We start from the raw sequence: 27092 nt of genomic DNA, 5'->3' as shown, positions 1-27092 counted from the left end.
TCATGCTGGGTAAGGTGGAGGGTCAGAGAAAGAGAAGAAGACCCCTAAGGAGATGGAATGGCCAGGTGGCAGCATTGATGGACTGGAGTGTGACAGCGGTAGTGAGGTTGGCCCAGGATCGGGCATTTGTTTCGTTCTGCTGTGCATGGGGTCGCTATGAGTCGGTTCCAACTCGATGGCACCTGACAACAACAACAACATCCTCTAGGTTCAACCATGTTTGAGGTGTCTCACAGATTCATCATTATTCTTCAACATTTTGCAGTATTCCATTGTGTACCAAAGTTTGTTTACCCATTCTTCTGTTGATGGGCATTTAGGCTGTCTCCATCTTTTTTATTTCTTTTGTAGACAGCATATTGAAGGATCCTGTTTTCTTAGCCATTCTGCCCTTTGTGTCTCTTGTTTGGTATATTTAATCCATTTACATTTAGTGTAATTATCAATAGAATTAAGTGCTCTCATCTTCTGGGTTTTGTTTGTTTGTGGTGCTGCTGGATTCTTTGTTCCATGTCATTTTCTCTGCTGAGATCATTTTGTTTGTGAGTTTTCTTTCCATTTTCATTTCTATTGTGTTAATGTTTACTAAACCTTTCTGATTTTCCTCTTTTTTATTTTGATGTGCAAGTGTATTATTTTTCTTTGAGGCTACCCTGTAATTAATTTTTATCCCTGCTTAAACAGTCTGTTTTATCTTGAAATCTACTTGACCTCCTTGGCATTTGGAAGTTCTGTATCTATGCAAGTCCCTCGTTTTACTTTGTAGTTGACTTCTTTATACAATGATATCTCTGGTTCCCTATTTTCAGTCTTGTAGGTTTGTTTTACTTTACATACTTCTATATCTGGATTAATGTCTGGGTGTTGTTGTCATGTATGGTAATTTCAGTTTGTTGTCAGCTGTTGTTGGTTCTCAGTCCAACGAACACCCTTTAGCATTTTTTGTAAAGTTGTTCCAGTCATTACAAATTGATTTCTGTTCATCAGGAAATGTCCAAATTCCATCATCATATTTGAAGGACAGATTTGCTGGGTATATGATTCTTGGTTGGCATTTTCTTGCTTTCAGATTTTTGTATATGTCATTCCACTGCCTTCCTGCCTGCGTGGTTTCTTCTGAGAAATCAGAGTTTAGTCTTAGTGCTTCTCTTTTGTAAGTAACTTTTCATTTTTCCTAAGCAGCTGTCAGGATTCTTTCCTTGTCTTTGATTTTGGAGAGTTCAATTATGATATGTCTTAGTGATTTCCCTTTGTGATCTATCCTGTTTGGGGTTTGCTCAGCTTTTGGTATGCTTCTCTTCACTTCTTTCATGATGTTAGGGAAGTTTTCTTTCAACAACACTTTGACAGTTTTCTCTGTGCTTGTCTCTTCCAGTCTTCCATAGTTGTTCTTCTTCATGGTGTCCCACATAACTCTTGGCTTTCCTCAGAGTTTTCTTTCTTTTTTTCTCATTGTTCTTTCAGCATACTAATATTGAGAGATTTATCTTCAAGCTCACTCTCTGGGCTTCCACTGCTTCACATCTACTCCTTGGTCCTTTCAATGTATTGTCCATATCTGAGAACATAGTATTAATCTTCTGAATTCCTAATTGCAGATTTTGTATTGTTTCAAATTTTGCATTTATTTTGTTTGTTTGTTCTTGTAGCATTTTCCTGAATTCTAAAGTTTTTATTGTGTTCTCCTTTATTCAATCTTTCTACTGATTCTTTGAAGGTGCCTAATTATCATTCTTTTGAATTATTTCTCAGTCGATCCCATTACTTTTTCTTCTTCAAACACATTTTTTGACTCTGCATCCTGGGCATCTGTTTGAGTCATTCTCTCTTGTTTAATGAACTAAAATTGTCTGTTGTCTCCGGAGCATTGTGAGGTTGTTGCATTTGTAAAAACAAGCAGTGCAGTTGTTGGACCTGGAGGAGAGAAATCTCTAGGAAGCTCCTGCAATTCAAAGAGCTCACGAGGTGGTTGTGGAAGGGATGCAACAGCAGGGCTCCTGGCCCTAGATGGAGTTCCTACATGTTACCTATTTTCAGGACACTCAATCCGGAAGTAGTCATGGGGAACCTTGATGGAACTGGTTTCAATGTCTTTTAAGACCACAAAGAAGCTGGGGGCAGAGCGATTGGTTGGTCTGTTGGCTCTGTGAGTTTTGTATGTCTGGAGCTGAGCCCACCTGATTCCAGGCACTAAAGTGATGAAGCCAGCCTTCGACTCACACTGGTGTGGCTCCTAACCACGTGGCTTCGAACTCTCAGAGAGCAGGTTCTGAGATGTGGCTGGATGAGGCAGAGAGCTGACCACACCTGTGGTCACCAAGAGAGCACGGGGAAAAAGACGAAATCACATCTTTTCCAATGCCTGCGTGCATCTGCTATGCTGCCAAAATCACACAAAAGATGGTCAAGCAACATCTGGCCAGCTGTTCATCAGTCAGTCTCCCTCTGTCACCATCCCTCTGTGGTCGCTCCTTCCAGCAAGCACTCCATCCACCTCTCAAACCTTTCTTCTAAGTTCAGAGTGCCAGAATTTTTATCTGTCTCTGTTTAATTTTGTCTCTCATATCTTTGTTGGAGTCCTGGTGTGGCGTGGTAGGTTAGTGCACCAGACTGCAAAGCCATTTGAACTGCAAGGTCGGCAGTTCGAGCTCACCAGCTGCTCTTCGGAAACCCTATACAGGGTCACTATGGGTCGGCACTTAACAACAACAACAACAATCTTTGTTGTAGAGGATCCATGAGATGCGTCTGCCCAGTCTGCCATTTTACTAGAAGCCCTCTCCCTTCACTGTTTTTGTTTGTTTACACTTTCTTCCCCTTCTTCTTCTCTTTACCTTCTCTTGCTTTTTATCCTTCTAGCTCTGCTTTCATTTCTTCTCCTCTGATTCTTCTTCTTTCCCTTTGTTCTTTTTTTCTCTTGATTTTTCTTTACTACTCTCTGGTTTCTTTCTCTTTTAGTCACCCCTCTCCATAAGTATATTTAGTTCTTGTTATTTTCTCCTTTATTGTTCTCTTCCATGGGTTTATTTTTTGTTTTTTGTACTCCCTCTTTTATCATTTTGGTTTCTATATTCTTTTTCTAGCTGTTGCTAACTTCATTCTTTTTTTGTCCTTTACTATTTTCTTTCTTTTTTTTTTTTTTTTTTTTTTTTGCTGTTTGCTTGTTTCTTTCCTTGTGTGTGTGTTTTCTCTTCTTACCTCACCCAACAGGGGACAGACATTATGTCTGTCCATACAGTCCAGCTACAACCATGCCCTTGGCACTAGACTCACAGGGCAAGAGCCCACACCAGTTGCTATACACCCAATCAATGACAACAACCAACATCAGCTAAACTCATCCTAACTAAGTGAACAGATAATGGTGCACATGTTTTCATCCCTAAATCACACCCACCAGGAGGCAATTGGTGAGAGCCAAAGAACACACCAACATACGATCATCAATTAAATACAAATACAGCAACACAACAATGTCTCAAATTAACAGATAATTTCTGTTCAGATGAGAAAACATGACAGAGTGACTCAAACAAGTGACCAAGAGACAAAGGTAGAAAATGTATTCGAGGATAAAAAGGAATTAGAACTACCTGAAAAATAAGTCAAGACAATGATATTTGGGTAGTTCCAAATGACTGACAAAAAGGTTGAGGAAAGCAAGGAAGAATTCAGGAAAATATTACAGGAAGAAACAAACAAAACAGATAAAGGATTTGAGACAATACAAAACCTGTAACTAGGAATCCAGGAGATCAATATTAAGATTTCTGAAATTGAAAGGGTGCTGGAGCAGACTGGACCTCAATGGAAGCCTGAATTAGTGAACCTGAAGATACAAATCTCAATACTAGTAAGCAAGTAGAACAATCAGAAAAAAGAATGGGAAAAAAAAAATCTACATAAAGTCTAAGATTCATGTGGGACATGAGGGTGATGGGAATTCCAGAATAGGAAGAGACTAAGGAAACCACAGAAAAGATAATCAAAGAGTTGTTGGAAGAAAATTTCCCACATCATGAAAGAGAAGAAGATAACCATTCAAAAAGTTGGGTTAACCCAAAATAGGATAGACCTAAAATAAAATAACCAAAACATATCATAATCAAATTCTGCAAAATCCAGACAAAGAAAGACTCCTGAGAGCAGCTTGGGCAAAATGAAAAGTTACTTACAAAGAAGAACCAATAACACGTTGACTGTGTTCTGTTGTTATTCATAAGGTCTTCAGTGAGTAAATATCCTAATGTAGTCTGTCTCTCTCTCTTCCTAGTCTGTCTTCATATGGAAGCTCAGATGAAACGTGTCCACCTTGGGTGACCCTGCTGGTATCTAAAATACCTGTGGCATAGCTTCCAGAATCCTAGCAACATGCAAGCCATCACGGTACAACAAACTGACATATGATTTGTATGTTGTTGTTAAGTGCCATTGAGTCGGTTCCGACCCACAGTGACCCTGTATAGGGTTTCCAAGGAGCAGCTAGGGAGCTTGAACCACCAACCTTGCAGTTCAAACGATGCATTAAACCACATATGCCCTTAATTATGTTGAGAAATATTTCTCCTATGTCTATTTTGATGAGTGTTGTTATCATGAATGTATACTGGATTTGTCAAATGCCTTTTCTGCATTAATACATAGATCAATGGAACGGAACTGACAACCCTGAAATTAATCCACACACATACATTCAGCTGATCTTTGACAACGAGCCAAAACACATTAAATGGGGACAAGATAATCTTCTTCAACAAATGGTGCTGACAATCCATTTGCAGAAAAAAGTCAAGACCCAGATCTCAGACCATATACAAAAACAAATTCAATGTGGATTAAAGACCTAAATGTGCAACCTAGAACTATAAAGATCAATGAAAAAACAGGGACAAACTTAGAGACTCTAATACTTGGCATAAATACATATCAAACATTACTAAAAACACACAAATAATAGAAGAAAAAAAACAGATGACTGGGACCTCCTAAAAATTGGAAACTTATCTATAATTTAAAAAGATTTCACTAAAAGAGTAAAAAGAGAACCCACAGACTGGGAAAAAAATTTTTGCAATGACATCAGACAAGAGACTAATCTCTAAAGTTTATAGACACAAAAAGATGTCAAATAACCCAATTAAAAATTGAACAGAGGATATGAACAGATACTTCACCAAAGACGACATTCAGGGGGCCAACAAACATATGAAGAAAGGTTTGCAATCTTTACACATTGTTGTTAAGTACTGTTGAGCCATTTCTCACTCAAAGCAGCCCTGTTTCTGAGGAACAGCTAGTGGGTTTGAATCACTGACCTATGGTTAGCAGTTCAGTGCTTATTCTTTAGTGCCATGTTGTTGTTAAGTACTGTTGAGTTGGTTCCTACCCATAGCGACCCTGTATAGGATTCCCAAGAAGCGGTTGGTGAGTTTGAACCGCTGACCTAGTGATTCAAACCGAGCTTGTGGTCCAGTGCTCTATCCCACAGTGCTATACTAGGACACAAGTCAAAACAACAATGAAATATCATCTCACCACAGCATTAATAGTAAAGTTAAAAAAAAACAGAATACAACAAATGCTAGTGAGGGTGTGGAGAAATTGGCACCCTCCTATTGCTGGTGGGACTGTAAAATGGTACCACCACTGTGGAAAATTGTCATGTCCTCAAAACGTTAGAAATACAAATATCATATGACCCTCTACTTGGTAGACATCTCCAAGGAATGAAAGCCATGACATGAGTAGATGTTTATTGCAACACTATTCACAATAGCAAAGAGATGAAGTCAGACTGAAAACTCATTAATGGAAGCATGAACAAAAGAACTGTGGTACATACACACAATTGAATACTACACAAAGCTGAAGAATAACAATGCATGTGTGAAATGCTTCGTAGCATGGATGAACCAGGAGAACATTATGCTGAGTTAAATTGTTGGTGGTGGTGTTGTTATGTGCCGTGGAGTCGCTTCTGACTCATAGTGACCCTGAGGCTGTAAATCTTTACAGGAGCAGAAAGCCTCGTCTTTCTCCCACAGAACAGCTGGTAGTTTCAAACTGCTGACCTTGCGGTTCTAGTCAACCATAAAAGACCAAATTGAGACCACTATTATAAAAACTCATTAAAAGGCTTTCATGCTACAAGAAACATTCTTTGATGCTTACCAGGGGTATGTGGGAAAGGACAGTATTCAGTGGCTTTAAGTTAGACATTTGTTAACTCAAGTGATGATGATGTTGTTCTTAAGTGCCGTTGAGCTAGTTCTGACTCACAGTGACCCTGTATAGTGTTTCTAAGAAGCAGCTAGTGAGTTTGAACCATTGGCCTGTGGTTCAAACTGACCTTGCGGTCCAGTGTTTTATGCTACAGTTACACACCAAGACTCCAACTCAGGTGACCGGGACAGGGGCAATATACAAGAAAAGGGAGGCGGGCACAAAAATGATGAAGACTGCTCTTAACGTATCACATTAGAAGGTCTCAGATAAACTGGGAGAAAATATGGACCAAAACTCAAAATAGGCCAGGCTACCTGGTCAGAAAGAGACAGGAGGAAACTGAGGCTATGGCCCTTCGACACACTTTCGGTCTGTTAATAAAACACCCTTGTAGCCCAATTTTCAGTTAAGCAGTTGTTGCTAGGTGCCATCGAGTCAGTACCGACTCATAGTGACCTGATGCACAACAGAATAAAACACTGCCTGGTCATGGGCCAACCTCACAATTGTTGCCATGCTTGAGAGAATTGATGCTGTCTGTCACTCTGCCAATCCATCTCAGTGGAGGTCTTCCTCTTTTTCTCTGACCCTCCACCTTACCAAACATGATATCCTTCTTCAGCAATTGCTCCCTCCTGACAATATGTCTGAATTATGAGAGGCAAAGTTTGGCCATCCTGGCCTGCAAGGAGCACTCTGGCTTCACTTCTTCCAAAACAGATCTGTTGGTTCTTTTGGCAGCCTATGGCACTTTCAATATTCTCCTCCAACACCATAATTCAAAAGCATCAATTCTTCTATGGTCTTCCTTATTCACTGTCCAGCTTTCACATGCATATGAGGTAATGGCTTGGGTCAGGCGCACCTTAGTCCTCAAGCTGACATTTTTGCTCTTCAACACTTTAAAAAGGTCTTGTGCAGCAGATTTGCCTAATGTAATACATCGTTTGACTTCTTGACTGCTGCTTCCATAAGTATTGATGGTTAATCTAAGCAAAATGAAGTCCTTGACAACTTCAATCCTTTCTCTGTTGATAAGAAATATTGTTTATTGGTCCAGTGGTGAGGATTTTTGTTTTCTTTATATTGAGATGCAATCCATACCTAAGGCTTTTACTCTTTTACTAATAAGTATTTTAAGTCCTCTTCTCTTTCAGTGAGCAAGGTTGTATCATCTGCATATCACAGGTTGTTAATGAGTCTTCCTCCAATCCTGATGCCACGTTTTCCTTCATATAACTCAACTTCTTGGATTATTTGCTCAGCATACAGTTTAAAAAAGTATGGTGAAAGAATACAATCCTGTTGCACACCTTTCTTAATTTAAAAGCATTCAGTGTTCCCATATTCTGTTCCAACAACTGCCTCTTGGTTCATGTACAGATTCCTCATAAGCACAATTAAGTGTTCAGGAATACTCATGCTTCGCAATGTTGTCCGTAGCTTGTCATGATCCACACAATCAAAAGCCTTTGTGTAGTCAGTAAAGCACAGGTATCTTTCTGTTATTCCCTGCTTTCGGCCAAGATCCATCAGTAATGATATCCCTCATTCCACGGCCTCTTCTGAATTCAGCTTGAACCTCAGGAAGTTGTCTTTCAATGTATGTTTACAGCCGTTTTCTGTATTGCCTTTAGTAAAACTTTACTCACATAGGATATAAAAAATAGTGTCCCATGATTTCCCCATTCTGTTGGGTCACCTCTCTTTGCAATGGGCACAAATATAGATCTCTTCCAATCAGTTGTCCAGATAGTTGTCTTCCAAATTTCACTGGAGTGAGTGCCTCCTGTGCCTCCTCACTTTCTTGAAAGATTTCAATTTTTATTCCATCAATTCCTGGTGCCTTGTTCTTTGCCAATTCCTTCAATGTATCTTGGACTTCTTCCTTCAGTATCACTGGCTCTTGATCATATGCTACCTCTTAAATGGTTGAACATCAACCATTTCCTTTTGGTACAGTGACTGTGTATTTCTTCCATCTTCACTTGATGCTTTCTGCATCATTCAATAATTTGCCCAGAGAATTCTTCAATAATGAAAGTCAAGGCTAGAATTTTTTCTTCAGTTCCCTCAGCTAGAGAAATGCTGAGCGTGTTCTTTCCTTTTGGTTTTCTGACTCCAGATCTTTGTACATTTTGTTGTGATATTTGACTTTGTCTTCTCGAGCTGATCTTTGAAATTTTCTGTTAAGCTCTTGTACTTCCTCATTTCTTTCATTTGCTTTAGCACCTCTATGTTGGTAAGCAAGTTTCAGTGTCTCTTCTGACACTCACTTTGATCTTTTCCTTCTTTCTTGTCTTCTTAATGACTTTTTGCTTTCTTCCTGTATGATGTTCTTGATGTCATCCCACAACTCTTCTGGTAGATAGGAATATAAGGGGGACAACACTTGGCAAAGTCTGCTCACCTAGAAATGATCAACCATGCAATATTGAAAGGACGTTTACCTAAGGACAAAGTTGAGGAAGGAGGGTGGAATGGAGATAGGAAGCACAGGGAGGAAGCAGGATAAAGGGATTGCAATCACTGAGATGAAACAGAGTGTAGGATTTGTGAACATAAAACTGATGTAAACCACGAGATTTCTCAATTCACAATAAACCGTTTACAAAACAAAAACTCTAGGATCCCATCCATAAGGTTGCCATGAGCTTGCATCAACTCAAAGGTGACCAGTTTGTCATTCTGGTTTGACTAACCTGAAATCATCCACCGTCTGAGTCTCTTTGCCTCACTCTGCTCACTGCACCCCATGTAGCCTCCAGCCAGTCTCAGTTCCTGCGTCCACACCCCTTACTTTTCCTTGCCTGTGCTTTTCCCCACCTGCTCTTCTGTGGGTGATGTCTGTGGTAATCTGCTCACCACTGACCATCCTACCCGTGTGTCCGAAGAGGCGGGGCAGCCAGGGCTCACACCTTATGACCCTGGATAAGTTGTTTTATCTCACTACAGTTGTGGTTTTGCACTGAAATTAAGGGATAGCAAAGTGCTGACCTCATAGGACTCTTAGAAGGATTAACTGAGAGGTTGCAGGTAATGAGTTAAGTTCCTGTACTCCAGAAATACCTGCTGCTGCTGCTGTAATTGTGATAATAATTAAGCTTCCAAGAAGTCTTCAAGGGTCTCTCCTTCTAGTCCTTTCCAGATTCTACTTATGTAAGAGTAACAACTCTCCCAGGTGTCTGTGGGGTCCCTGAGAATATAACCACATGTCTGATTTTACTCCCTGATCCTCAGCAGACTCCCTAGGGGACAGTCCCTGAATGTAAAAAAAATGACTCCTACAGGCAACAGCAGCAAAGGATCTATTACAAGCAGGAAGTACCCAATAATGATGGAGTCTTCCTATCTAGAAAAGGGGTTTCTAAAGATGCTCTGATAAATCCTGACTCCCAGGAAGGAACCTGAAGACTGTATTTGGGAGAATCTTTCCAGAGGGACAGCTGATTATTAGGGAATTTTTAGGGGAAAATTCAGTGAAGACTTAGAGATTACGAAAAGACTCTCCAGGCTGTCGCTATGGCCAACAACAACAGGAAACCAGGGCTCAGAATCAAATGGTCCAACGGCATCCGGCTTTCATGTGGACAAAGACACAGTCTCTTGAGCTGCCCAGGTCACAGGCAGTAAGCTACTAGTTCATGGGCTTCCTGCTGATTATCCTGCCATGTAGTCTGCATATAACCCAATCTCCTAACAGCGACGCTGATGATATTTCTGTGCCATTTGACAAGCTGGCTTCTCAAGTGAGCACACGCACGCACACACACACACATACCAGCCAGAGTTGTTATTTACCTGATAAATATCTGGGGAATACCAACTGCCTTTAAAAAGTTATCTTTGTTGGATAATTACAAAATTTGCCTCCACATTAAAACAGCCCAGCTAAAACTTCAAAAGACCAAGATTTTGTGTATTAAACAATAAAACTCAAATATTTTAGTGAAATCAAGCTACTTAAAATATCAGTGAAATGTATATATCCTATTAACATCCAATTCTTCTAAAAAGACCTGAAGGTTCTGAAGAACCAAATGCAGATAAATGGTATTTGTTATTGTAAGCTTTAATAAAACTCGGGGGTGCAGATGTAATTTACGTGGCAACAAAGTATTTTTCATCTTTATGCTAAAAGCATTATACACATATCCTCTGCTTTCCTTATCTGATTACGGAATCAGTCTAAATGTTGCCATCAAATGAATGAAATTCATCAAGGACTGTTAACAAAATAAAAGGTTAAACTTATTTCATTAGGAGATTCAAGGGCATGAATCAGGAGCTGGGGCAGAATAGACACTTTCCTTCTCTTAGAATCCAAACATGATTAACCCCTTTATGGCCTCCTGCCTACTACTGCCAATATGCAAATGTGCCCCACCTGACATCTGTGACATTTGTATCTAAACTTAAAAAAACAAAAGCAAAACCAAACCACTGTCATAAATCTAGGACACAACCACAAATCTTCCAGTTTCCCATGTGAACATTTAGTTCCAAATTGCACTTAATGGCACATGAAATGTGAAGTCCTTGAAAAATGAAGGTCAGTGATAAATAGAAAGTATCCTCCAATTAAAGCCATTAGAGGAAACTGGTTAGACACACTCAGAGTTCCTGTATTTCTAGAATTTACAGATGAGTTGAGTTAGAGCTGAAAATTAAAGGTCGGATTTTATTTCTCAGGTATTAAATAATACTCTTCTCACAACCTCTGTAATTTTCAAACCTGTTTAAAGTTTCCAAAAATTCTTCTTATTCGTCAGCAGAAAATGATTAAAAATCAACTGGCCTGGCTACCATTAATGAACATTTTGATAGGCAAATCTGGATCAAAAGTAACAGAATTCTCTTGGAATCCAGACTTTGAGGAGCCATTAAGGCTGCATGAACCCCCACAAAATAAACGATTGCCTTGTGTCATGGATTGAATTGTGTTCCAAAAATACGTGTCAACTTGGCTAGACCATGATTCTCAGCATTGTATGGTTGCCCTCCATTCTGTGGGCTGATATAATTGCACTCCATTTATTCAGTGTTATAAATCCCATCCTTTCTATGTTAATGAGGTATGATCAGTACAGGGGGTATATCTTGAGTCATAGTCTTACAAGCGGGTGTGACTCCAGTCATACCTTTACTTCAGAGACATCCCTGCTCAAGTCACCCCCTTGCTAGGTCACTCCCTTTTATCGTACAAGAGCTGAAAGGAGAGGAAAATGAGCAGAGAAGAGAAACCTACTGCTGCCAAGAAAGAAGAGCCCCGAGTGAAGTGTGTCCTTTTGACCCAGGGTCCCTGTGCTGAGACCCCCAACCCCCAACCCCAGGCCCCAGGAAAGAGTGATGACAAAACCCATGGAGATCTTCAAGGATGCCAGGCTCACAGATGCTAAAGGAGACAAAAGCGTTCCCCCAGAGCCCACAGAGAGCGAAAGCCTTCCCCTAGAGCTGGAACCCTAAATCCAGACTTCTAGCCCCCTAAACAGTGAAAAAATGAATTTGTTTTCTAAAGCCACTCACTTGGGGTACTTGTGTTGTTTCTGTTATAGGAGCACTATGAGTTAATGTGCTGGACTGCAAAGTCGGTTTTAATCACAAGGTCAGTGGTTCAAGCTCACCAGCTGCTTCTTGGAAACCCCATACAGGGTAACTATGGGTTGGAAGTGACTTGATGGCACTTAACAACAACAACAACAAGACAGTTAAGATAAAAAAGGAGCTCTGGTGGCATAGTGGGTTACAAGTTGGGCTACTAACTGTTAGGTCAGCAGGTTGAAGCCAACAGCTGCTCCCAAGGAGAAAGAGAAGACTTTTGATTCCTGTAAAGATTTATAGCCTCGGAAACCGTACACAGGATTGCTATGAGCCGGAATCAATTCAATGAGAGTGGTTTAGGTTAGATAACCAAGAAATGCAGAAAGAATCTTTAAACCTTAAACCTCAAAACCAAAATTCTCCCCTGAAGTCTTCTTTGAACCACATAACAGTTTTCCTGAATTAGTGAAAGCTGTTGGGCTTGCACACAATTCTCTCTTAAAGAACTGTCTGTTGTTGTTGTTGTTGTTAGGTGCCATCGAGTCAGTACCGACTCATAGCGACCTTATGTACAACAGAATGAAACACTGCCTAATCCTGGGCCAACCTCACTATCGCTGCCATGCTTGAGCCCACTGATGCTGCCACTTTGCCAATCCATCTTGCTGGGGGTCTTCCTCTTTTTCTCTGACCCTCCACCCTACTAAACATGATATCCTTCTCCAGAAACTGGTCCTTCCTGACAATATGTCATGGGTTAATGCACCAAACTGCAAAGCCGTTTGAAACTGCAAGATTGGCAGTTCAAGCTCACCAGCTGCTCCTCAGAAACCCTACACAGGGTTGGTATGGGTCAGAATTGACTTGAAGGCACGTAACAACAACAACAACAACATGACAGAAGAAGTCTGGCCATTCTGACCTCCAAGGAGCACTCTGGCTGTACTTCTTCCAACAGAGATCTGTTTGTTCTTTTGGAAGCCCATGGCACTTTCAATATTCTCCTCCAACACCATAACTCAAAAGCATCAATTGTCTTCCTTATTCACTGTCCAGCTTTTGCATGCATATGAAGTTACTGAAAATACCATGGTTTGGGTGAGGTACACCTTAGTCTTCAAGCTGACATCTTTGCTCTTCAACACTTCAAAACGGTCTTGTGCAGCAGATTTGCCTAAAGCAATACGTTGTTCGATTTCTTGACTGCTGCTTCCATGAGTACTGATAGTTGATCCAAGAAGAATGAAGTCCTTGACAACTTCAAGCTTGTCTCCATTGATAAGAATGTTGTTTATTGGTCCAGTGGTGAGGATTTTTATTTTATTTACACTGAGATGTAATCCATACCTAAGGCTGTGCTCTTTGATCTTCATCTGTAAATGTTTTATGTCTTCTTCACTTTCAGTAAGCAAGGTTGTATCATTTGTATATTGCAGGTTGTTAATAAGTCTTCCTCCAATCCTGATGCCACATTTTTCCTCATATAACCTAACTTCTTGGATTACTTGCTCACCATATGGGTTGAATAAGTATGGTGAAAGAAAACAACCCTGTCGCACACCTTTCTTAATTTTAAACCAGTCCATGTTCCCATGTTCTGTTCAAACAACTGCCTCTTGGTCCATGTACAGATTGCTCAAGAGCACAATTAAGTGTTCAGGAATATTCATACTTCACAATGTTGTCCATAGCTTGTCATGACCCACGCAATTGAAAGCCTTTGCGTAGTCAATAAAGCACAGGTAAACATCTTTCTGATATTCTCTGCTTTCAGCCAAGATCCATCGGACATCAGTAATGATATCCCTCATTCCACGGCCTCTTCTGAATCCGGCTTAAACCTCTGGAAGTTCTCTGTCAATGTTTGCTTGCAGCCATTTCTGTATTACCTTTAGTAAAACTTTACTCGCGTGGAATATCAACGTTATTTTCCGATGATATCCTCATTCCATTGGGTCACCTCTCTTTGGAATGGGCACAAATATGGATCTCTTCCAATCAGTCGGTCTTCCAAGTTTCTTGGCATAGATGAGTGAGTGTCTCTTGTGCTGCCTCACTTTCTTGAAAGATTTTAATTTTGTATTCCATCAATTCCTGGTGTCTTGTTCTTTGCCAATTCCTTCAATGCACCTTGGACTTCCTCCTTCAGTATCATTGGTTTCTGATCATATGCTACTTCTTAAAACGGCTGAACATCAACCATTTCCTTTTAGTACAGTGACTCTGTATTCCTTCTATCTTCTTTTGATGCTTCTGCATCATTCAATAATTTGCCAGAGAATCCTTCAATAAAAAAAGTTGAGGCTTGAATTTTTCTTCAGTTGAAATGCTGAGCGTGTTATTATTCCTTTTGGTTTTCTGACTCCAGATCTTTGCACATTTTGTCGTAATATTTGGCTTTTTATCTTCTCAAGCTGATCTTTGAAATTTTCTGTTCAGCTCTTGGACCTCCTCATTTCTTCCATTTGCTTTAGCTTCTCTATGCTGGAGAGCAAGTTTCGGGGTCTCTTCTGACATCCATTTTTACCTTTTCCGTCTTTCTTGTCTTCTTAATGACTTTTTGCTTTCTACCTGTATGATGTTCTTGATGTCATCCCACAACTCTTCTGGTCTTCGGTCTTTAGTGTTTAATGTAGCAAATCTGTTCTTCAGATCATCTCTAAATTCAGGTGGGATATATTCAAGGTCATATTTTGGCTCTTGTGGACTTGTTTTCATTTTCTTCAGCTTCAGTTTGAATTTGCAGACAAGTAGTTGATGGTCTGTTCCACAATCTGCCCCTCGCTTTGTTTTGACTGGTGATATGGAGCTTTTCCATCGTCTCTTCCCAATGATGTAGTGAATTTGATTTCTATTTATTCCATCCAGTTGTCTCTTATGCTGTCTAAAGAAGGTACTTGAAATGAACGAATCATTGATTTTGCAGAATTCTATCATGCGATATCCAGCATCATTTCTATCACCAAAGCCATATTTTCCAACTACTGATCCTTCCTCTTTGCTCCTAACCTTTGCATTCCAATCACCAGTAATGATCAATACATCTTGATTGCATGTTTGATCAATTTCAGAATGAAGACTAAGTAGAATTCTTCTGTTTCATCTTCACTGGCTTTAGTGTTTAGTGTGTTAATCTGAATAATAGTGGTATTAACTGGGCTTCCCTATAGGCTCATGGATATTATCCTATCACAGATAGCGTTGTACTTCATGACTGATCTGGATATGTTCTTTTTGTCAATGAATGCAACACCATTCCTCTTCAATGTGTCATTCCCAGCATAGTAAACCATGTGGTTGTCAGATTCAAAATGGCCAATACCAGTCCATGTCAGCTCACTAATGCCTACGAAATTGATGTTTATGTGTTCCATTTCATTTTTGACAATTTCTAATTTTCCTAGATTCATATTTTATACATTCCGTGTTCCGATTATTAATGGATGTTTACAGCTGTTTCTCTTCATTTTGAGTTGTGCCCCATCAGCAGATGAAGGTCCCATGGGTTTTTCTCCTACGGGCTTTACTCCACTCACATCATCACAGTCAACTCTACTTTGAGGAGGCAGCTCTTCCCCAGTCGCATTTTGAGTGCCTTCCAACCTGAGGGGCTCATTTTCGGGCACTATATCTGACAGTTTTTCTCTGCTATTCACCACACGTCTGTCAGTGTGGTGTACGGCTTGGGAGTTGCTGTGATTCTGACAGCTATGCCACCGGTATTTTAAATACCAGCAGGGTCACCCACGGTGAACAGGTTTTAGATGAGCCTCCAGACGAAGACAGACTAGGAAGAAGGAGTGACAAACTGCTTTCGAATACATATTCGAAAGTACTGTCTGAGGGGGCCTCACATTTTGCATCAAAATTCTATGATCTTTTTCATTACATTTTTTCCATGAACTTCCTGGAAGTGGGAATGCACTGACAACAACAACTCCAAGGCTTAGATGAAAAGCTGAGGCAGGGGGAACATTCAGGTTAGGGTGCAGAGACCATTAGGAAAACAACAGTGAGAATGGCTGTACAATTTGACAAATGCAACCAGGGTCACTTAATTAACTTGTACAAATTGTTGAAATGGTGTATCTTTTCATAAAAATAAAATAAATTGCAACCGGAGAAACTGCAACAACAGAGACGGAAGCAGAGGTGAGGGCATGGAGAGCTAGAGCCGCTGAGGACTCTAGGCCCAGGAAATGAGAAAGGCTGTGTGCTGGTGGGCAGGAGGCTGGCTTGCAAAATATACCTTTGGGTCATTAAATGAATATATATTGTCTGGAATTCTGTGTGCATGAAAAAAAAAAAAGAGGTAATAGAGGCAAACACTGTTAACAGATGGTGTATGGAAAGGATTGTAATCATTGGAATGAAACAAAATAGATTTGTTGAACATAAAACTGATGATCTGCTCTGGAAATTATAACTCAATTCACAATAAAAGCTTTAAAACAATAATAACATAAAAAGTAATAAATTAATTGCATTTAAAAAAAAACAACTAAAGCCATATTTTAATGCTCATCAGGCACTCTGGGCATTTCAGAAGGTTTCTAGACACAAAGGTCGGCCCAGGGATAGCTAATTAGCAAGATTTCTTCCATGAAACCAGAGGCATTTCTTCTAAGACACAAAATATTCCTAGCATGCTCATGGAAAGTTCTGGAACTGCCACCTTGATTCCTGGAGGCATGAGAGACACAATGATTCGTGGAAAAGAACAACCTTCCAGCTGTGGGGCTGCCTATCCAAAGGCAACTTTATGGTTCTGCGCTGAGGGAAAACCTCCATCCTTTCTCTGCTGGAGGAAGGTAGACTGGTGGAAGCCACCAAGAGTCATTTAGCAGATGCAAGGTGCCCTGACTATGCTCCCACACACACCCCCGCCCCCCCACATTCAGCCCCTTGGCTGGGATCTCAGCTCCAGAGTTGACCACTGGAGTTGGAATCCTGGATTTATCACTGACTAGCCATGTGACCTCAGGCAAGTTCCCTGACCTCTCTGAGATGCAGTTAGTTCCGCACCTTTCTTCTATCTTATTCTGGAAGCTCCACTGAAACCTATTCAGAGTCATAGCAACACACAAGCCTCCACCGACAAACAGGTAATGCTGGACACAAGGGGAATTTGCAGGAATCAAACCCACTTCTAAGGCAAGGAAGTTAAGAATTCTAGCACAGAATCACAAATCACCCACCATGAAAAGTGCTTTCCTTTGGTAAAATCAAGGCTTATTCTAAAAGGAGAGGGGATCGGAAGATAAGGACACTGACTTCTAGCCTTTTCTCACTGGAATTATTTGGAAACAATTCCACAGAGCTCAGGTAAGCTGGCCTCTTCTCTTTCCAAGGTGTTGGGTAATTACTACCTCGCAGCTGACCCACTCCTGGTTTGGAGCTGAAATTTAATCCGATGAGCTACTTACCTTCTCGCTCTTCCACACTGCCCACTGTCTTGAGTTGGGGGTAGAAAGTTAAACATGCAAACATATTTGGCTTGGACTTGGGAGAACAGGCAAATCAGCCATGAAAGCATGGTACTTACAAACATGAGGCGGGTCGGTATGTTGTCTGATTGCACCAGAGGATTTTTATACAGCCAGATCTCTTCTGGCTGGATGACTCTCTGGAAAGGATCCAAAAACTCTGTAAACCTGAAACAAAATAGAGAGAAATTGCAGGAGTGCAGAGCATTCAGCTGCTGTCCTTGTTCCCAAGAAGGCCCACTCCTGTCCACCCCCGGGGGTGGGGGAGAAGGGAAACAGACTGTCCTTCCTGATGGTTCGCAACCAGTTCAAATTGGGGAGAGATTAAAAGAAAAAACTGCTGAGATTTACAGATGCTTCTGTGGCCATGTGCCAGCAAGGCTGCTTCTGGCCTCAAGGGACAATAGCAGGAAGGTCAACATACAAAGAATCTAAGAATTTGGGAGTTCCAAAGTGAAACCCTTCATCCATCTCTCAGTTTGTCGTACTGTGGTGGCTAACAGGTTGCTGTGATTCTGGGAGCTATGACGCTGGTATTTCAAATACCAACAGGGCCACTCATGGTGTACAAGTTTCAGAAGACCTTCCAGTCAAGACAGACTAGAAGGGAAAAACCTGGTGAACTATTTCTGATAGTCAGCTAATGACAATCTTCGGGATCACAGAATATTGTCTGATTTCAACTTGCTTATTTGGGGCCAGTTAAGAGGAGCTGATCACTGGAGAAGGACATCCTCTTTGGTCAGGTAGAGCAGCCCTCCATGGCATGGACTGACCTACAGTTACAGTTATGAATGCATCCACACCAACAGTCATCAAGATGGCTCAGGACCAGGCATGTGTCATTCTGTTACCCATGATACTGCCATAGTTGAAACTGACTCAGTGCTAACTAACAACAGCAAAAGTGAACTGGAAGATGCTGTGTAGACCAGGACCTCAGACGAGGTTCAGCAAAGGCCAGCAGCACAGTCTTCTAAGACACAAAATATTCCTAGCATGCTAGTCTTGGGAACCGATTGGCCACGGAGCTGGAACAAACTTGAAAGAATGGTGGTCCCTCTGGAGAAAGGACGGGTCAGCTTTTTCTCTCTATGATACACTGAGGATGCCAGGCCACCATTAGCACCACCACTAGGGGACAGAGGGAGAATGAAAAGGTTTTTGAGGAAGATAGAGGGTTTCACAGGAGAAAAATGCACTGAATTAAATGACCCATTCTAGTTCAGTACATTGCACAACTCAAAATGAGGAGAAACAGATGCAAACATCCATTAATAATTGGAACATGGAATCCATGAAGTATGGATCTAGGAAAATTGAAAGTTGTCAAAAATGATATGTAATGCACACAGATTGATATCCTAGGTATTAGTGAGCTGAAATGGACTGGTATTGCCATTTGGAATCTGACAATCACATATACCGGGAATGACAAATTGGAGAGGAATGGCATTGCATTTATCATCAAAAAGAACATTTGAAGACCTACCTTGAAGTACGATGCTATCTGTGATAGGATAATATCTATGTGTCTACAAGGAAGGCCAGTTAATACCACTATTTTTTAAATTTATACACCAACCACAAAAGCCAGAGATGATGAAACTGAAGCAATCCACCACTTTCTTCCGTCTGAAATTGATCAAACATGCCAGCAATATGTATTGATAATTAATGGTGACTGGAATGCAGAGGTTGGAAACAAAGAGGAAGGATCAGTAGTTGGAAAACGCAGCCTTGGTGAGAGAAATGGTCCTGGAGATCACATAATAGAATTTTGCAAGACCGATGATATATTAATTGTAAATACCTTTTTTGTTGTTGTTAAGTGCCGCCATGTCAATTCCGACCCATAGCGACCCTGTATAGGGTTTCCGAGGCTGTAAATCTTTACGGGAGCAGAAAGCCCCATCTTTCTCCTGCGGAACAGCTGGTAGTTTCGAACTACTGACCTTGTGGTTCGCAGCCCGATACGTAACCACTATGCTACCAGAGCTCCTTTACTAAACATAAAATGTGACTATACACATGAACCTCACCAGATGGAATACACAGATAGCAAACTGACTACATCTGTGGGAAGAGATGGCAGGAAAACTTGATCTCATCAGCCAAAACCAAGCCCAAAGGTCAGACTGTGGAACAGACTATCAATTACTCATATACAAGTTCAGGATGAAACTCAAGAAAATCAAAAGAAGTGCACAACAGTCCAATTTTGACCTTGAACATAACCCACCTGAAGAGATCAGACACCAAAGACCGAAGACCAAGAGTTATAGGATGACATCAAAAACATCATACAGGAAGAAAGCAAAAGGTCATTAAGAAGGCAAGAAGGAAAAGACCACAATGAATGTCAGAAGAGACTGAAACCTGCTCTCCAGCACAGAGATGTCAAAGTAAATGAAAGAAATGAGGTAGCAATGAAACTGAACAGAAAATTTCAAAGAGCAACCCCAGAAGATACAGTCAAGTAGTGTAATGAGATGCGCACAGACCTGGAGTTAGAAAACCAAAGGGAAAAACATGCTCAGCATTGATTTCTCCAGCTGAAAGAACCAAAGAAAACATTCAAGTCTCAACTTCTAATACTGAAGAATTCTAAGGGCAAAAAACTGAATGAGATAGACGGCATCAAAAGAAGATGGAAGGAATACACACAGTCACTGTAGCAAAAAGACATGGATGATGTTCAACCATTTCAAGAGGTAGCATATGATCAAGTGCCAAGGGTACTGCAGGAAGAAGTTCAAGGTGCACTGAAGGCATTCGCAAAGAACAAGGCTCCAAGAATTGATGGAACACAAATTTCAACCAACTGAGGCTGCACTGGAGACTCTCATTTACCTGTGCCAAGAAACGTGGCGGAGACTACTTGGCCAGTTGATTGGAAGAGATCCATATTTGTGCCTGTTCCAAATAGACGTGATCCAGTGGAATGTGGAAATCATCAGAGAATATCATTAATATCACACACAAGTAAAATTTTGCTAAAGATAATTTTAAAATAGCAGGAACAGGCTCTGTGGAGGTGAATCCAGTGATCATCTGAGCCATCAGAACCGGCACCATGACTGTCAGCAAGAGCAGCAAGATGCTGTAGCACATCGACAACAGGATGACGTGCATCCTGCAAGATGGCAGGATCTTCATCGGCACCTTTAAGGCTTTTGACAAGCACATGAACTTGATCCTCTGTGACTGTGATGAATTCAGGAAGATTAAGCCAAAGAATTCCAAACAAGCAGAAAGGGAAGAGAAATGAGTCCTCGGGCTGGTGCTGCTGCGAGGACAGAACCTGGTCTTGATGACTGTTGAGGGGCCTCCTCCCAAAGATACTGGCATTGCCTGGGTACCACGTGCTGGAGCTTCTGGGGGCCCAAGGATTGATAGGGCCGCAGGTGAAGGCATTCCAGCTGGTGTTCCAATGCCCCAGGCTCCTACAGGACTTTCTGGAGCAGTCCGAGGAGTTGGTGGGCCTTCCCAACAGGTGATGACACCAGCAAGGAAGAGGCATTGCTACAGCTGCTACAGCTGCTACCACAGACAGAAGAGCAGGGGCCCCGACCCAGTACCCACCTGGCCGCGCAGGTCCTCCACTACCTATGGGCCGAGGGGCACCCCCTCCGGGCATGACGGGTCCACCTCCTGGTATGAGGCCTCCCATGGGTCCCCCAGTGGGAATCCCCTCTGGACAAGGGACTCCATACAATGGGCATGCCCCCTCCAGAGATGTGAGGGCCCCCTCCCCCAGGAATGCACCCACCAAGGCCCTAGACTCATCTTGGCCCTCCTCAGCTCAGGACTGAGGACTCAGTCAGTGGACTGTTTCCTGTAAGGCTGTACCTAGTGTCCTTGTGGCCTGCGAGACTAGTTTGTAATAAACACTTAAGAGAATATTATAATAAAAAAAGAGAGAATATTACAAATGTTAAAAAAAAAAAAAGAAGCTGGAAGAGTACATCGATAGGAAACTGGATTCAGACAAGGACGCGGAACGAGGGTTATCATTTTGACACCAGAAAGATGTTTATCTGTGCTTACTGACTGTGCAAAGGCTTTTGACCGTGTGGATCATGACAGGCTATGAACAACATTGCAGAGCTTGAGTATTCCAGAACACTTCATTGTGTCCATGAGAAACTTGTACATAGACCAAGAGGGTTGTTTGAACAAAACAAGGGGACACTGAATGGTTTAAAATCAGGAAAGGAAAGGTATGCACCATGGTTGTATTCTTTCACCATACTTATTCAATCTCTATGCTGAACAAATAATCTGAGAAGTTGAATTACATGAAGAAGAACGTGGTATCAGGATTGGAGGAAGACATATTATCAACCTGTGATAGGCAAAAGATACAACCTTGCTTGCTGAAAGCAAAAAGGACTTAAAATACTTACTGATGAAGATCAAAGATCACAGCCATCAGTATGGGTTGCACTTTTGTGTAAAGAAACCAAAAATCCTTATCACTAGACCAGTAAATACACCATGATAAACAAAGAAAAGATTGAACTTGTTAAGTATTTCATTTTGCTTAGATCCCTTATCAACAATCATGGAAGCAGCAGTCAAGAAACCAAATGATTTATTGTACTGGGCAAATCTGCTGCACAAGACCTCTTTAAAATGTTCAAGAGCAAAGATGTCAATTTGAGGACTAAGGTGTGCCTGACCCCAGCCATGGTGTTTTCCTTAGCTCCATATGTATATCAAAGTTGGACAGTGAATAAGGAAGACCATAGAAGAATTCGAGTTATGGTGTTGGAGAAGAATATTAAAAGTACCATGGACCGCTTGGAGAAACAAATCTGTATTGAAATCATTATAGCCAGAATGTTCCTTAGAAGCCAGAAGGGCCAGACTTCCTCTCTCATACTTCAGACATAGTCTCAGGAGTGACTAGTCCCTGGAGAAAGACATCATGCTAGGCAAAGTACAGGGTCAACCGAAAAGAGGACTCCCAATCAGATGGATTGGCACAGTGGCAGCAGTAATGGACTCAAAGTTAACAACAATTGTGAGGATGGCACAGGACTGGGCAATGTTTCATTCTGTTTTGCATACGGCTGCTGTGAGTTGGAACCACCTTGATGGCACCCAACAACAACAATAACAGATGATCCCTGAAGAGCTCTGGTAGTATGGTGAGTTATGTGTTGGACTGTTAAATTCAAGTTCAGCAGTTCGAATCCAGCAGCCACTCCACAGGAGAAAGATGAGGCTTTCTGCCCCTATAAAGATTCATAGGTTTAGACACCCTATACAGGGTCACTATGAGTCAGAACCAACTTGACAGCACATGGCAGCAGTAGATGATCAGATGACCCCCTAAAAGGTCTATGGTGGTGCAGTGGTTAAGTGCTTAGCTTCTAACCAACACCTTGGTGACTCAAACCCACCAGCCACTCTGTAGGCGAGAAGACCTGGAAATCTCCTAATGTGGGGCCGTTTTGTTCTGCCATGCAAGGTCACTGTAAGTCAGAATCAACAGGATAGCACATCACAACAGTACCAGATGACCCAATCCCGATGGTGCACACTCATGTCCCCAGAGAGAGGTGTCTCCATCACCAACAGCTCCCATGCCCACTGGGGTCAGAGGCTTCCGGATCAGACACATCGGCATTCACACTCCAGCTCTGACATTTGGTGAGCTCCTAACATCAGAGCCTCAGTGTCCCCATGTGCAAAATGGATACCCCTTAAACCAAAATGGATACCTCTTAAACCAACCCAAACCAAACTCACTACCTTTGAGTTGGTTCTGACTGTCAGCAACTCTACAGAACAGAGTAGCTGTCCCACAGGGCTTCAGGCTACAGATCTTTATGGAAGCAAACTGTCCCAGGTTTCACAATGGGGATGAAAATGAGATTAAAGAATACATGCAGCACGCCCCACAGAGCACAAACAGTGACTATTAGTTCCTTACCATTGTCTTTCTAGTCTGACTTCCGCTCATACACTTTTACCAGTGTTCTGGTTTGGTTTTCGATTGATTCTGTGGCAGCCTATACTCTAGCCCACAAATGTTTTTAAAACATTTTCCATAAAAATGAACAAGAATTTTTATGTAAGTATGTGTAACTGCAGTTTGCAGACAGCCCCCATTGCTATTTGTACATGTTGTTGTGGTTAGGTGCCATCGAGTCAGTACCAACTCCTAGTGACCCTATGCACAACAGAATGAAACACTGCCCGGTCCTGGGCCAACTTCACAATTGTTGCCATACTTGAGCTCATCGATGCTGCCATATTGCCAATCCATCTTACTGGGGGTCTTCCCCTTTTTCTCTGACCCTCCACCTTACCAAACACGATATCCTTCTCCAGCGACTGGTCCCTCCTGAAAATATGTCCAAAGTATGAGAGATGAAGTTTGGCCATCCTGACCTCCAAGAAACACTCTGGCTGCACTTCTTCCAACACAGATCTATTGGTTCTTTTGGCAGCCCAAGGCACTTTCAATACCATACCTCAAAAGCATCAATTCTTCTACGGTCTTCCTCACTGTTCTGCTTTCACATGCATATGAGATGATTGAAAATACCATGGCTTGGGTCAGGTGCACCTTAGTCCTCAAGCTGATATCTTTGCTCTTCAACACTTTAAAAAGGTCTTGTGCAGCAGATTTGCCTAATGCAATACGTCATTTGATTTCTTGACTGCTGCTTCCAAGAGTGTTGATAGTTGATCCAAGAAGAATGAAATCCTTGATAACTTCAATCTTTCCTCCGTTGGTAAGAATGTTGTTTATTGGTCCAGTGGTGAGGATTTTTGTTTTCTTTACATTGAGATGCAATCCATACCAAAGGCTGTGCTCTTTGATCTTCATCAGTAAGCATTTTAAGTTTATACATAAGAACCCCAAAACTTAATGGTGTAAAGTCACCATTTTCTCTTTTGCTTAAGCTTTTGTGGACTAGGAGGCTGAGAAGGGCTCTGCTAAACTGTCTACCTAGGAGTCTCTCCTGGGGTTGCAGCAGCTGGACACTGGCTGGGCTGCACTCATCTGAAGGTTCAGCAAAAAAGGCCATGTATGGGTTTCTGGGACTGCCATGTAAAAGATATCTTGAAGTAGGGCTTGAAAGAACCAAAATTGGTTTTCCCAGTGTAGAAGTAACAAGCCTGAATTCAGGGTGTTGGTAAGGCCACGCTCTTCCTTGTCTCTCTTCCAGCTTCCGGTGGTCCCAGGGATTTCTCTACTTTGGCAGCATCTCTCGCACCTCTGCAGTCACGTGACCGTCTTCCCTGAGTGTGTTTTTGTGTCTGTCTCTTCTCTTTTCGTAAGAACACCAGTTACTGCATTTGGGTCCACTCAACTCCAGTATGACCGTAGGCTGGCTTCACCAATTCTATCTTCAGAAACTCGACTTCCATATAAGATCACATTCACGGGTACTGGGGTTAGAACGTCCATCAGCCTATCTTTCTAGGAGACAAACAGCAACCCACAATAGCCAGGCAGTGGCTGACTCTGGCTACTGGCTGTCAGCGGGGCATTCTGGGCTGTGAACTCCCCACACCACAGCCTCTGGACAGTGGGACTCCTTAGACATCGTCTGCCCTCCCCCCAAATGGTGTCCCTGGAGCACCAGGCAGAAGCTGACTGACCTAGCATCTATGTCACATGGTGTCACCTCAACAAAACTCCAGGGGATAGAAAGGGGTTCATCGGGTAGGCCCAGACTCAAAGGAGAGAAACTGCTCCATCTCTGGGTAGGGAGTGGCAAGGTCTCATTCTCAAAAAGATGTGGGGGATGCATTCTGAAGCCCTCTTTGGAAACACAACCAGCCACACAAGAGGGTTATCACTCTAAGGGAGTAGCAGCCCCCACTCTGAGATCCTATAATCTGAACGCTATTCTTTTCCCCTACAACCAGCCCCAAGGCCAGGGAACAGCACACACCTCTGACCCCTATCCTCCCTCACCTTGTCTCCCAGGTTCTACTATCCTCTTGGTGAAGTTTCTAAAGCCTTGTGCACCCAGTCTTTTTTACAGCCCCCCAGCCCCACAAGTCCCAGTAGCTGCAGCCAAGACCCATCTGTCCAGCAAATTCTACCCCCTGGGAACTGCAGTACCAAGGAAAATAGCTGTCCCTCCTCCAGCTGTGTTCCAGACACAGGCATCTACCTCAGAGAAGCCAGACAGCAGAGCAGCTGCTCAGAGAACCAAACAAAGGCGGACACACGGTGGGATGGGAAAATCTGGAGACGTTAAAGGGGTGTTGGCTGGGAGCTTGAAAGAACAGACATTTATTTCCTTACAGTTCTAGAGTCTGGGAGTCCAAATTCAGGGTAGTAGCTCTGGGGCACAGTTAATTCTTCTTAGCCCTTCTAAGCTGCTGGTAGCTGTTGACAACTGTGGTGTCAACAGACACGGTCCCCTTGTGTCTCAGATACCACACAAAAGGGATTCGGTTTAGATCCCACCCTGCTCTGGTATGACCTCATGAGCATACTTATAGAAAACCTGCATTCACACCCAGGACCATTTTCACAGACACAGCGGGGACTTGCAGGTAACTTTTCTGGAGACAGCATTCCATCCATAACAAAGGGTCAGAACCATGTTTCTAGAAGCTCTTTAGAAATGAGTTGGAACCAAGCAATGGAATGCTGCATCTACTTAAGAAGTGAAGGAGTAACCCTCCTATCTGAGGGTTCACTGGGAACTGACAACTCCCAGGAGCATGTTAGGTCTGCGGTTCTCAGATTCTTAAATGCCCAGGAGCTCCCTGGGGTTGTGAGAATGCAGACCCAGGGAGGCCAGGCATCTCCAGTGTTGCTGATGCTGCTAGTCCAAGCATCCTACCTGAGTAGCAAGGGACCAGGGTCCTCTCATTGGCAGGGCACTGGTTAAAACACAGACTCTCTGCCTCTCCCCGCCCTCCGCCAGACCTCCTCAACAGCATCTGCATTTTAACAAGCACCCCAAAGGCTGCTCCTGCACACCACAGCTGAGACAGGGGTTCTCACAGCAACAGAATGCTCAGAAACTACAGTCATCTAAGAACCAACTTGATGTACAAGTCCCAGGGTGGCACAAATGGGTATGGTATGCGGCTCCTAACCAAAACGTTAGAGGTTCAACCCTTATAGGGTTTCCAAGAAGCAGCTGGTGGGTGTGAACTGCCGACCTTGTGGTTCGAAATCCAGTGCTGATCTCATAGTGCCACAGTTCTAGTCTAATACACATGACATCAAGACTGACTCCATGTAGGACCCTATCCAGACAAGCAGCGAAGCCAGAGATGCAGGCAGAGATGATAACATGGAAAGATGGAGCAGCTGGGGACTCTGGGCTCAGGGAAGGAGAGGGGCTGTGTGCTGGTGGCCACGAGGCAGGCTTGCAGGGTATACTTTTTGGTTGTTTGAATGGTTATGTATTCCTGAGTGCTTCGGTGTACATAAAATATATATATATAGAATGGAAGCAAATGCTGTCGAATGATGATACATGGAGGGGATTGTAATCATTGCAATGAAACGAAATACGACAGGATGACTGTAAAGCTGATGCTCTCCCATGTAAACTGTTACTCAATTCGCAATAAAAACTTAAAAAAAAAAAAAGGACTGACCCCAGAGCAACTAGTTTCTGGTCCCTCATTCTCATGACAAGCAGTGATTTACAATGTAACTTCCTGTTGTGGTGGTCGTTGTTAGGTGTAACTGAGTCAGTTCCCACTCACAGTGAACAAAAGCACTGCCTCGTCCCGCACCATTCGTACAATTACTGTCATACTTGAGCCCACTGCTGCTGTTACCGTGCCAATTCATCTCACTGGGGGTCTTCCACTTTTTAACTAACCTTCTACTTTACC

At 42.3% G+C, this 27092-nt stretch overlaps 1 protein-coding gene and 1 pseudogene across 1 annotated transcript in view; one reads left to right on the top strand and one right to left on the bottom strand.

Moving 5' to 3' along the window:
* The window catches only part of PPAPDC1A (phosphatidic acid phosphatase type 2 domain containing 1A), a gene marked incomplete at its 5' end in the record, with an annotated part of 95381 nt that extends 75858 nt beyond the window's left edge, over nt 1–19523 (bottom strand). Inside the window, 2 exons of the mRNA XM_006831412.1 lie at nt 17312–17420; nt 19495–19523. Coding sequence (XP_006831475.1) covers nt 17312–17420; nt 19495–19523 — 138 coding nt within the window. The remainder of the gene's footprint in view (nt 1–17311; nt 17421–19494) is intronic.
* Nucleotides 19524–20328: 805 nt separating this feature from the next.
* LOC102812942 lies at nt 20329–21035 on the top strand (annotated as a pseudogene).
* Nucleotides 21036–27092: the final 6057 nt, after the last annotated feature.

The sequence above is a fragment of the Chrysochloris asiatica genome, unplaced genomic scaffold (genome assembly GCF_000296735.1).
Source record: "Chrysochloris asiatica unplaced genomic scaffold, ChrAsi1.0 scaffold00003, whole genome shotgun sequence".
Lineage (NCBI taxonomy): Eukaryota > Metazoa > Chordata > Mammalia > Afrosoricida > Chrysochloridae > Chrysochloris > Chrysochloris asiatica.
The sequence above is the reverse complement of the archived record's forward strand: the minus strand, read 5'-3'. Positions and strand labels throughout refer to the sequence as shown.